Source organism: Bos taurus, chromosome 3 (assembly GCF_002263795.3).
Source record: "Bos taurus isolate L1 Dominette 01449 registration number 42190680 breed Hereford chromosome 3, ARS-UCD2.0, whole genome shotgun sequence".
Classification (NCBI taxonomy): domain Eukaryota; kingdom Metazoa; phylum Chordata; class Mammalia; order Artiodactyla; family Bovidae; genus Bos; species Bos taurus.
In genome coordinates this window covers 2,974,940-2,987,781 of record NC_037330.1, presented here as the reverse complement: position 1 = coordinate 2,987,781, position 12,842 = coordinate 2,974,940, and the positions used below count along the sequence as shown (strand labels likewise).

Sequence of the window (12,842 nt, the reverse complement as noted above, 5' to 3'; positions counted from 1 at the left end):
TGTGAAAGAGGAAGGCATGGGAGAGAACCTAGCTTTGGAAAGAGTTTCAGCTCAGGAGACTCATACCTCCTCATACATCTTTTTCACGTTGGCTAAACCATGTTCTCACTCCTTGAGAATTTAGAGTTCAGTCCTGAGAGTGTGAGAGAGGCTGGGTCTTCGCCAGATCTTGGCTGATGCCTTTAGGGAGACTGGCTCGTGTGGGGCTATTGGGAAGTAGTGTAGGGTGGGGATTTTTCTACTTCTCTTAATGTTAATAATTAACTTCTTTCTTCTGTACTGGAAAAATAAGATCCCAAGCTGTCTTTGTTTCTTCAAGTATGTTAGTAGGTTTTGCTTCAAAACCGACTTGACTTTTGTTTCAGATCCGGAACCAGGCGGGCTGTGTGAGTCAGCCTGAGTAACCCTGATGCCCTGCTCATTCCCTGGAGAGGCCTGGGTCACAGGATTAGGTTTCTGGGGAGAGGGCAGAGGTGGCTGTGGTGCTCTGAAGTTCTACCCATCCATCTGAGGACCTCTCTGTTCTTTCTAGCTTAATAATAAAAATACAAAGTATTCTTTGTGGACATAGATTAGAGTTTACTGCCAACTTTCTGCTGTTTAACTTTGTTGCAGTAGAACTCAGAATTTTAAGTAAGTATTTTCTAGGTTGTTTCTACTAGCTCCCACTGTGCAGCCACTCAGCTCAGGAAAGAGCAGCTCACTCTGTGTGAGCTTGGGCCTGATACATCGTCTGCCTGGTTCACGCTGGGCCTCTGGCCTTCCACAGCTGTAGTATGGACATGGTGCAGGGTACCGACCCATGGCCTAAGGCATTGTTTACACAGCCTCACCAGGACACAGTTGTGTGTAAAATGGTTCACCAAGTCTTAGTAAACCAAAAAACCCACAAACTGTGCGCTTTATTTTTTCTTTTTTTAAGGCTGTGTCATAACAGAGCTGAAGAAAATGGTCATCAGTGGGACTTACTTTTTCCGACTAGACAAACTGTTGAAGTCCAAGGTGAACTGCTTCTTCCTAAGTCTGGTTGTTATGAATTGAGGCTTTTCATAGTGGTGAAGAGGCAGTTATATATTTAGTTTCCAAGACCATGTTCATTGTACAGGTTGTAAGCTGAACAAGTGTTAAATGTTAATGAGAACTCAGGAAAAAGCTGATCTATTACAAATTAGATAAAGGGGATAAAATATATTACATTGGAAGTGACAGATTATTGCCCTCTGGGATTAGTAGGCGAAGGCTGGCCGTTTCTCCACATTCCCTTGGAGAAGGGCTTGGGCCAGCTTTCCTCTTTAACGCATTGCAATCCATCTAATGTGTTATAAATATCTTTCTCTACAGACAAAGAAGTATGCTGACGTGATCATTCCTAGAGGTGCAGATAATCTCGGTGAGTCCTCGTGGGGTGCCATGCATGGGCACGACTCCTCCCTTTGTCAGTTATACTTTGGATAGGATGTGGTAACCAAACAAGGCTCTGTAGGTGTGGCTGAGGCCCCGGCCGCTGCTGCAGCCAGAAAGGGATTCATACCTACACACCTGGCCTCAAGGACAGGCCGCTGTGCTTATGCGTGTACATCAGCGGGGACAGACGCGAACTTGTTCCTGCTCCTCTGACGGTGGATACCTTCTGCTGCTGTTCCCAGTGATACCTGGGCACCTTGTATCTAAGGCCGTTTTTTAGTAAAAGCAGAGTTCCTTCTTAATTTCATTTAGAAAGCTCAAAGTAGCTTTTCCTGGGGTGGGAAGGATTTTTACCACTGTGTACTTATGCATTAGCTTTGCCTTGTCTAGAAAGTAGGAATATCTCTGGATTTAGGCGTAATGGGGCAGAGTTGAATTGGGAGACCCTGTTTTCCTATTCTCTTTATAATTTATTTCAGTTTTCCTCTGTTTAAAAAGGTAATTTTTTTGCTGAGCCATTTGGGAGTTAGTCTCAGCAATGAAAATTTCACTTCATTCAAGCCACAGTGCACTCGTCACATCCAGGACACTTAATATTGACTCCTTTAACCTTCCTCAGCCTTTGTTTTTTTGTGACGCTACATTTTTGAGGAGTACAGGCCCGTCGTTTTTATAGAACAGCCCTCAGCTTGGGTTTGCCTTTGTGTCCTCATGGTTGGCTTCAGCTCATACAACGTGGAGAATACCCTGGGGGGGCCATGTTCTTGGGGCATCACCCCAGAAAGCACTTGATGTTTGTCTTGTTTTTGGTGATGTTAACATTGATCATGTGCTTGAAGCATAAGATTTTTTTCTAAGGCTAAGGAAGGAGAGTCCAGCCTTAGCTTTGGAGGAGAGGGCCTTCTGTGGGGTTCCCTGTCTTTGGGGTGGGGAGCTGGTAGGTTCCCTGGTGGAATGGTGTCAGAACAAAGACCAGTCCTCATGTCTGCAGAATTTGGGTTGATTGCTTCCATCCAGTTCTTGCCTCTGATTCAGGGCTTACTGTGTCCCGGGTTGTCCTACTCTGAGAACTCTGCTGTGGGATTATATTAGCCCCCATAGAGGTCTGGGGAGTTCGGGGGACTTCCCACAAGCAGCAGAGCCGGCTTCCTGGAGCGGTTTTTCATCTCCGGTTCCTGTGTGCCCTCCACCCAAACAGACCCGCAGCCCCGCCCCCACCCCCATGTGCCCCTGACACTCTGCCCTTCTCTGCTCCACAGTGGCCATCAACCTCATCGTGCAGCACATCCAGGACATCCTGAACGGGGGGCTCTCCAAACGACAGACCAATGGCTATCTCAACGGCTACACCCCTTCCCGCAAGAGGCAGGCCTCGGAGTCCAGCAGCCGGCCGCACTGACCCCGTCTCCAAAGGGCTGGAGGAGGGGGCAGGAGGCACTGTGCATCTATACATGTGGTTTCCTATGACATTGCTGTATTTAAGAAAACACCATGGAGATGAAATGCCTTTTTTTTTTTTTTTTTGGTACTTTGGAGCGACGAAATGAAACAGAAGTTGACCCTGAGCTTAAATGACAAACTGTGCCAACTACTACTGGTGATGCCTAATTATGAGTCCAACGTGTAACCAGTTATAAATACATATATATATATAAAAGGATCTATTTTTGTGTAAATGTACAAATACTGTACAGCTGTTTGCCGTAAGTATTCTGCAGGAGGGCCTGTCCTTGAGTGTGTTGGGGCTGGACCTGGGGTTTCACCGGAGGCCTGGTACCCAGCGTGTGCCTGGTGGGGCAGGCTCAGGTGGCCTTGGAAGGGAGGCTCGGGACTCGTGGCTCTCCGCGTCTGTGCGACTCACTGGAAGTGGAGTTTGGGACCTTTGATCACCTCCCCTGCCAGATGCTACCTTCTTGGAGCTGGAGCTTTAGGATAATGTGGATAAGAGATCCTCTTTTATTTTTCTTCTCTCTCTCTCTCTTTTTTTTCTGAGTTGAAATTAGGCAAGACCTCAATTAAAAAACTCAGGGAAGAAGCCCACAGAGGGGAACGAGTCTTCTGTGTTTTCTTCTTGCCCCCACCCCACCCCTGGCTGCTCAGGCAGCTCGCTATTTCCTTCCTTACTCACCCACTTCTGAAAACCAGAGCGGCTTCTCTCTCCTTCCCTGGTGGGGATGCGATGGGGTTGCTTCCTGACAGAGTGGGGAAAGAGGGACTGTGCCTATCGTAGCATCTGAGATGCTGACGTCTTCCAGGGAGGTCACAATGATAGTCCTCAGGCTTTCCCCCAGATTGTGGGGTGCACAGTGGACCCTAGCAGCCTGTACTTTGGTTGAGGACCTCTCCTGGCAGCCAGCCCCTCCCAGGGCAGCCAGAGAGCTCAGCTGTATAGGGAGCTGTAGCGTTTCTTCCCCACCCTGAGGGATTTGCAGCGCGGTGAAGACAGCAGGGGCCATGACAGGCAGTATCATGGCCACGCCGATTTACTTATTTACCATGCAGCCACGTCACCTGGCCGCTGGGCACAGAGGCGGGGAGGAAGAGTAGCGTTTTTAAATTACAAGTTGGAGTCTTAGGCTGAAAACATTTGGGGTGGAGAATTCTAGCTTTCCCTGAGGCTCCCTCTTGGTGGAGACTTCCTTCTTTGGAAGCAGTACAGATTCCTGAAGATTCTTGGTGGGGAGGGCTAGAGGAAGCAGGGGACCTAGTAAGATGGAGGAGCTGTGAGTATACTGTTCTAAAGCCTCATCTTTTAACTGCAGAAGAGCCAGAACCTTTTAATCTCGGCGTCTGACCATCTCAGTGCTCGATAGGCTACGCCCTTACTCTATCGCCCTTAGGTAGCTCGATAGGCTACCCTTGTGGCTGCCACAGCCTGAAACATTTTGGGATCCCTTTTCTTTCCATTGCTTTTGTAGCCCCTTGGAGCCATTCTGATAAATCCAACACCATTAACTGCAGTCACATTGAATTGTTCCTGTAGGCTCAGCCTCACCCGGTTTGCTTCCCCTTTTCTGGACTCCATTTGACTCTAACTCTGTTGGGCTCTGTCTGAAAGTCAAACCTAATCCGCAGCAGGGCTTTGCCACCCCTGAGACTGGACTATAGGCTCTGGAAGGAGCCCCTGAGAGTAGCAACTGCTGAGTTGGAGCAAGGGAAGGCCCCCAAGGTGCCTGTTCTGAAGGCCAGTGCCCCGTGGGTTGGCTGAGTTCTGAAGTGTGCATTTCCAAACCAGTATTGATTATCTTTCCAGTCATGCCTTGTGTAGTTCTGAGGTGAAGGGTGGATGGCAGGCCTGGGTTAGGATCCTGAGGACCCAAGGGCCTCCTGCTTTGTTGGGGCCTGTCTGTGTTCAGGGGCAGCCGCTCCCTGTCTCGGGGAGCCTTGGCCCCTGGGTGGGTAGCACGCTCAACTTTACTTGAAGCTCCCAGGTGCCAAACCATTCAGTGCCTTGGCTGTCTATCCTACTGCCTTGGAAGATGGAGTCTTCTCATCTCTGAGCCTTGACTTACTTAGCTGCTTTTTCACCCACTCGTGGTGTTGGGACCAAGCCTCCAGGGTCTCCGAGTAGCCCTGTCCTTGGTAGGAAACAGTTCTCAGGCTGCCCTGCCTCTTGGTAAAGTCAGAGTGTTAGTCCTTCAGTGGTGTCTGACTCTTTGCCATCCAGTGGACTGTAGCCCACCAGGCTCCTCTGTCCATGGAGTTCTCCAGGTGAGACTACTGGAGTGAGTAGCCATTCCCTTTTGCAGGGCATTTTCCAGACCCAGGGTTTGAACCTGGGTCTTCTGCACTGCGGGCAGATTCTATACTGTGTGAGCCACCAGGGAAGCCCCACCTCTTGATATCTTGGCCTCTTGGCTGGGGGCTCGCTGGCCATGCTAATGACTCCTCTGGTTCTGTGACACAGAAAGTCTGGGGCAAGGAGGGGATAGGAAGCTCTACCCTGGGGGGACCCCAGCATTTAGCCAACTGGGTATCTATTTGAACTTGATCTTTCTATGCAGCAAATCCTGGAATTGGTATTTTAAGAGCCACTAGAAAGAAAGTGAAGTTGCTCAATTGTGTCCAACTCTTTGCGACCCCGTGGACTGTAGCCTGCCAGGCTCCTCTGTCCATGGGATTCTCCAGGCAGGAATACTGGAGTGGGTTGCCATTTCCTTCTCCAGGGGATCTTCCCAACCCAGGGATCGAACCTGGGTCTCCTGCATTGCAGGCAGACACTTTACCCTCTGAGCCACCAGGGAAGCCCACTGGATCTCTGTTTTTGCTGGAGCATCGGATATAATTATTAGGCCAGAAATGGATACTGTTCACTGTCTGGGGAGGCAACGCGGATGAGCGGCGTAGGGCAGTGTTCGTAGTGTACGCATGGGGGTCTCTTGCCTTCAGAGACGCCCGGTGGCGCCTGCTTCTCCCGCTGTGCAGGTGTTGTCCAAGAACCATGTGCTTAGGCAACAGGCGCTGTGTCGGGGGAAGTCCTGGTCCCACACGCCTTCACGCTAATGGGACTTCTGCCGCCCTGGGACCAACAGGAGCAGAGAGCTGGGAGTGTGTGTAAGGAAGATGCAGTGTTGTTACCTCAGGCGTCATCGGTTTGGGAGTGGATAGGGTGGGCCCTCGAGAAGCCATGGTCTCTGAAGAACAGGCCGTGGAGGGTACCGCAGAAGTCTCCAGTTCACCCTTCAGAGCCTGTGAACCGCAACAACCCACTGTGGTCTTGGCTGCTGGACGGTCAAGGACTTTGGCTTGCTGCCTCTCTGGGCTGGCGTGGACGCTTGTCGTGGCGCTCAGGGTGGGATGCCAGCCTCTTGGGAGGCTCTGAGGTCAGGCTTGTGTGCAGCAGGGGCCGGAGCCCAGCTGGTTGGTGCATCACCTCCTTTGCTGCTGTTGTGCGGCGTTCCTAATTTAGCAGCCTGGACCTGCTCCAGGGCCCAGAGCCATTGGCAGCAACTAGTAGCCTCTTGCAGGGAAATGTTCTCCTCTACCCTGGAGTCTCCCAGCTGCCTGTCAATGACCACGTGGGTGAGGCAGGCAAGGGTGGTTCCGGGTCTCAGGGCTGGGCTTCGGGAGGGGGCTGGCTTCTCTGCCACTCCTGCCCTTCCCCCTGACCTGAGGGTAGAGGGGCAAAGTCTGTGTCCCAGCAGATGAGAGTGAGACGAGCATGCTCGGGAAACCGTCAGGGCGAGTCTGGAGCTGAGTCCCCGCCTTGAGCTTGGTCTCTGCGCCTTCTGTGGCCCTCCTCAGGCAGCGGGCTGGCTTCAAGGCAGTGTCCGGCCACCCATAGAGGTGGTGAGTGCCTGGCTGGTCCTGCCTCAGGCACAGGGTGAGTAGGTAAATAGAGACATAGGCCTTTTTTTTTTGGTCTTTCAGATGCTTGCACTTTCCCCTTTTCCTTCTACTGCCCTGCACTTACTTGTTAGCACTTACTTAAATGACCACATACTCTGTACTTTGCTGTAAATAAAGACTGAACAGAAAAGAACCCACTCTTGCCTTCTTTGTGGTGCTTGTGCAGGAGGAACAGTGACTGAGGCCAGCGGGTGACGGGAGGGTAGCCCTCTAGGCCTTCGCTGGCTGGATATGGGCACCAGCCTGTTGTCGCTAAGCTTCCCCATCCTCTGCTGCGCTGCAGGCCTCCATGCGTGCACTTCTGCTCCATCTCTGAAAGCCAGGCCAATGTCCCTGGGAGGCTTCTGTTCTCTAGCTCTAGCTGGCTCTGCTTCCTTTGAGGTCATCCAGTTTGTGCAGTGTCTTCCCTCCCTCCCCTCCCTTTGCTGTCCCTTCCTCAACTTTAATAATAAAAGCCAAAACAAAACATTCTAAACCCTTATTGGCTGGAGGAAACTTGGCATTATAACAATGAACAACTTCAAGCTGAATACACATACATCCATGTGTGTGATTACCTTAAGTGACTATATCTATTTAGTGTATAGTCATACAATCAATGCAGATAACCATCGACCTCAATATTAAAAGATCTAGGCCACCCACCACCAGAGATCTTAAAATAATTAAAATGATTGGCTTTTGCCCTCTTTGTAGCACCCCAGTCCCCCCTCGCTCCCCACCTTCTCGTGTCCCTTCACCCGCTGTCCCCAGGCACTACATGACCCTCATCTGCGTGCAGAGTGGCCCTGCTATTTCCAGCCACTTGTCCCAAGGACAGAGGCAAACCCACGGAGGAGTTTGGGTCCAAAAGAACTTGAATTTCAGAGGAATCCATCCCAGAAGGCTGGTATGTTTTTAAATCACACATAGGTGTGTGTTATCAAGCTTGGTGATTATCTGCGGGCAGATGAAGACCTTGTGAGCCATGGTTTTACAATCACTTTAGCTGTAATCCAGTTTTCTCTGTGCATTGCATTCACATCTCCCCGATCTGTGTACCATGTCTGGAGCTGGATGCTTTGCTTGGGACTTCGCTCATTTTCTGCTTCCTTATAACTGGAGGGGCAGTGGTGCAGGCTAGTGGAGCTCTTGAGCCATTCGCTTTGCCTCCGCACCCATCTGTCACAATGTCCTTTGAGCCACCTGCTGCTCCACAGCCTGGACTCACTAGTTTGATGAGCGAGTAAGTGCTGCTGGAGTCAAACCACCTTGACTCAGATTGAAAGAAACCTGTTAGGACCTGCATAAAAGATCTACAGATGAGAGGTGGGGAAGGAGACCTAGGATGTGGGACGGTAGCTTTGAGAGGAGGGGACCACAGAGATCAATTTCTGTCATCATCTGGTGCTGAGGGCAGTTTAAAACAGTTGAGATACATTTGCTAAAACCCAACATGAAGTTAACTATCCATGGTTTATCTTCTCAATAAACCATGAACTGAAACAACGAATTAGCCAGTGGAATCAGTTTGAGCCAGGACTAAAGATTTATCCGGGGCTTCGCTGGTGGCCCAATGGTAAAGAATTCACCTGTCAATGCAGGAGACACGGGGTTTGATCCCAGGGCTGGGAAGATCCCCTTGAGAAGAAAATGGTAACTCACTCCAGTATTCTTGCCTGGGAAATCCCACGGACAGAGGAACCTGGAGGGCTACAGTCCATGGGGTCACAAAGAGTCAGACACGACTTAGCAACAAAACAACAGCAAAGATTTATCCAGACATATCTCCTCGAATGAATGGACGGGAGAATGTGAAATTGTGCGTTACGTAAACTGATTTTTCATACAGGGCAATCTATGCTTGGCATGCCCTTTTACAATGAGGTGCCCATGGTGTGTTGCTGAGTGAGGATGAAGTGGCCTTCACCACAGTTGAGTGCTGACTGCCCTGGACCAGGGAAAGCCAGCCTAACCTCTCCTTACAGGCTCATGTGTCACATGGGGTTTTATCTGACAGGCCCAGGAGGCTCTCACCAAGGGTATTAGAGTTGAGGATGTTTCCAGATTCCTCTTTATCAGTGCGTGCCCTGTGCACCATGTACTCTTTTCAGGTTCCTGAAATTCCTGACTTTGATGATAACTCCTGGGACTTTACCAGTCCTCAGTCCTGCAAAGTATGTAAGCAATGTGGTCCTGCTCCAGTTTTACAGAGGAAGCTACGAAGTGGGTCAAGCTGTAGGATGAGGCTGCCTGGCACACGTCTGCCATCTAGTGGTAGAACTCATTTCTCAACAGGAGATGGCCTTGGGTTGTTGGACTCGTGCTCTTTATGAGAGCTGTCAGGGCCTAGAAATCTAGACTTTTTTTTTGTCTGGAAGATCTTTATTAAATAAAGTCTTCACTAGGGAGACAGGAGTATCAGCTCCTACTTGTTAGTTTCTCTATTGCTACAATCTACTGTGGTGTTTCCCAAAGTTGGCCATCATCACTCAGTTCAGTTCAGTCGCTCAGTTGTGTCTGACTCTTTGTGACTCTATGGAGTGCAGCACGCCAGGCCTCCCTGTCCATCACCAACTCTTGGAGCCCACCCAGACTCATGTCCATTGGGTCGGTGATGCCATCCAACCATCTCATCCTCTGTCGTGCCCTTCTCCTCCTGCCTTCAATCTTTTCCAGCATCAGGGTCTTTTCCAATTAGTCAGCTCTTTGCATCAGGTGGCCAAAGTATTGGAGTTTCAGCTTCAACATCAGTCCTTCCAATGAAAACCCAGGACTGATCTCCTTTAGGATGGACTGGTTGGATCTCCTTGCAGCCCAAGGGACTCAAGAGTCTTCTTCAACACCACAGTTCAAAAGCATCAATTCTTCGGCGCTCAGCTTTCTTTATAGTCCAACTTTCACATCCATTGAAGTCCAATCCCTTCATTCCACAGATGAGGAACCTAGGGCCCATAGGCAAAATGCCTGGCTCCAGATCCCACTACTGGGCTGTAGGTCTGCAGTGGATTTGACTTGGGATTGGAAGCAAAAGCCCCTTTTTCTTTTAGGGCTTCTCCAGGGCAGTGTTGGTAGCAGAAGTGGAGGTGCTGCTACTGGACTGATTCTTTCTGGCAGCTACAGGAAGCAGGGCCTGGCTTGGAGAACAGGAGAAGGAGGAGACAAAATCAAGCCTCTTTTAAAAATTGCATTTGGTTAGTTGGAGGTCAGCTGAGTTCTGTAAAAGGGCTTCCACCTTCTGCCCATTGATTTCAGTGTTGTTTGGTTTCAGGTAGCCTGTTGGGGGAAATCACTCTGGAGTTGACGGATTTAGTTTAAATGTTGGCTGCTTTACGTAATGGCTGTGTGGTGTAGGGCAAGCTGTGCTGTAGGGATAAGGGCCCCTGCTTTGCTCTGTGTTGAATGAGAGCTGGTTCACAGAGGCAGGACTGCCTGGGCATATGGTGTCCTGCGAGGGGCAACTGTCTTTATACACTTAGTAGTTGAGCTCCATGGGTGCAACCGAGTTCCTCGAAGGCCTTTTCTTAGTAGCTCAGGGTACCTGGGAGAAGTTGGCTGATGGGGAAGAATCCCTCAACTGTATTTCTCTGTAGCTTTTGTCAGAGCCCTGCCCTCAGGCTAGTTGCCAGAGGAGGGTTTAGCAAAACCAAAACAGGATTATAGTCATGCACAGACCAACCCAAAAGGGTTCAGACCCTTAGCCCACCCCAGCCCTGGGGCTAAGAACATTGCATGCTGTGCCTGCTTGCCTGCTAAGTAACAGTTCAGTCAGTCAGTGACTGAATGGACCTTTGTTGGTAAAGTAATGTCTCTGCTTTTTAATATGCTGTCTAGGTTGGTCATAGCTTTTCCAAGGAGCAAGTGTCTTTTAATTTCACGGCCGCAGTCACCATCTGCAGTGATTTTGGAGCCCCCCAAAATAGTCTGTCACTGTTTCCACTCTTTCTCCATCTATTTACCATGAAGTGATGGGACTAGATAACATGATCTTAGTTTTCTGGGTGTTGAGTTTTAAGCTAACTGTTGCACTCTCTTTCACTTTCACCAAGAGTTTAGTTTTTAGTTCTTCTTCGCTTTCTGCCAAAAGTGTGGTATCACCTGCATATCTGAGGTTATTGATATTAATATTTCTCTTGGCAGTCTTGATTCCAGCTTGTGCTTTGTCCAGACCAGTGTTTTTCATGATGTGCTCTGCATTTAAATTAAGTGAGCAGGGTGACGACGTCCATGCTAAGTAAAAACTCCCATTCCTGGGCGTCTTGTTCACCCTGACCCCAGTGTGAGGCTCTGAGATGGGAGACAGATTACCGATGGAATAGGAAGGATGTCTGTTGTACAATCATTTAGTGATCTAAAATGGATTCAAATACTTGATGGTCTGCTCTTTAGGACCGCAAAACAGCGACTATCAAAACGTCCTTGCACCAAACCAGAGGGATCCGACACTATGCTCTCTTGTTCTGTAACTGAAGTGTCCGTGGGCAGACACTGAGGGCACTAGGCATCTCCGGGGGCAGCGTAGGTTGTCCTGGCAGCCCCTTCAGGGTGGGGGTTCCCCTTATACTCTGCCTACTGGTACCCCTGCCAATGAAAATGGCTTGTCTTCCTTGACTGGGTTTTTAGTCTTTGTGTGTGTGTGTGTGTGTGTGTGCGTGTGCACACCATGGACCCCTCTAGCAGTCTAAGGACCACTTCTCAGAATAATAATGTTTTTATGCATATGAAATAGCATCCAAAAAACATTTAAGAAAATAAATTATACCGAGACATATTTACCAAAATATAAAAGCAAATCTATGGTACAGTATTAAATGTGCTTCTTTATTAACACACCCGATAATAAGGTCCAGTGGCAGGTCTTATAACTACCACAATGGTGTTGTAGTGATGAAATTAAGCGGTATTTTGAAATCCCGCAACAACTGTAAAGCGTTAGGAAAATAACTTTGATTTTTACTGCTGAGAAACAAGTACGGCTAATATTCCAGTGGCTTGTTGCCTACACTCATAATGGAAGGAAATGGTAAAATTTCAGGTAGAGACTAGTGAAAATAAAGATGTAAATTTTAAAGTTTAGGGAACTTCCCCCGAGGTCCAGTGGTTAAGACTCTGTGCTTTCAATGAATGCAGGGAACTAGATTCCTGGCCAGAGAGCTAGATCCCACATGCTGCAACTGAATTCATTTGCTGCAACTAAAGGTCCCTCATTCCACAAGTAAGACCTGGCACAGCCGAATAAATACAAATAAAGTTCATAGACCACCTGGATTCTGCCCAAGGCTTCTGTCCTTAATCCTCAGACTGGGAAACCCTGGTCTAGATCCATATCCTCCAGGTCACCTGGTGACTAAGGTACTATTACTACGTGTCTTGGGTGAGTCAGGCTCCAGCCATGGTGCTGGGCTTCTTGTGTGACAGCTATCTGGGTGCTGGCCAGTGGACACACAATAAGCAACCCCAGTATAATTGAAAATGTGTTTGGAACCACATTTAAAACAGTAAGAAGAAGGTGACATTGATTTTAACATATTTTATTAACCTGCTGCTGCTGCTGAGTCACTTCAGTCGTGTCCAACTCTGTGTGACCCCATAGACAGCAGCCCACCAGGGTCCCCTGTCCCTGAGATTCTCCAGGCAAGAACACTGGAGTGGGTTGCCATTTCCTTCTCCAATGCATGAAAGTGAAAAGTGAAAGTGAAGTCACTCAGTCATGTCTGACCCTCAGCGACCCCATGGACTGCAGCCTTCCAGGCTTCTCCATCCATGGGATTTTCCAGGCAAGAGTACTGGAGTGGGGTGCCATTGCTCTCTCCTTTATTAACCTAGTATATCCAAATTACTATTATTTCAATGTGTAATCTATATATATTTTTTCATATCATCTGTTATCCAGTGTCTATTGCACACTTGGGACACATTTTAATTTGGACTGGACACATTTCAAGGCCTCAGTGTCCTTGCTAATGGCTGCCTATTGGACAGCACAAGTCAGTATATTTAGAATTACATTGTGTCTGTGCCAGGTAGGGGCTCCAATAAAATCTTCTTTTACCAAAATGGGTCCTGGGGCCCAGAGAGGAAGCAATCTGCCCAAGGTCCTGGTTAGTTAG

General features: G+C 48.9%; 1 protein-coding gene and 1 non-coding gene across 4 annotated transcripts in view; one reads left to right on the top strand and one right to left on the bottom strand.

Moving 5' to 3' along the window:
* UCK2 (uridine-cytidine kinase 2) overlaps window positions 1-6,886 on the top strand; it is a 125,432-nt gene extending 118,546 nt beyond the window's left edge. For 2 of the 3 annotated variants that reach the window (XM_059884833.1, XM_059884832.1), the window contains exons 6-7: window positions 1,342-1,390; window positions 2,664-6,886. In XM_059884833.1, coding sequence (XP_059740816.1) covers window positions 1,342-1,390; window positions 2,664-2,803 — 189 coding nt within the window. In that variant the 3' untranslated portion in view covers window positions 2,804-6,886. The remainder of the gene's footprint in view (window positions 1-1,341; window positions 1,391-2,663) is intronic. The other variant, NM_001192812.2, reaches the window with a different exon arrangement.
* On the bottom strand, window positions 5,577-5,648 carry TRNAC-GCA (transfer RNA cysteine (anticodon GCA)). The gene has a single exon. It is a non-coding gene; the product is annotated as a tRNA-Cys (tRNA).
* Window positions 6,887-12,842: the final 5,956 nt, after the last annotated feature.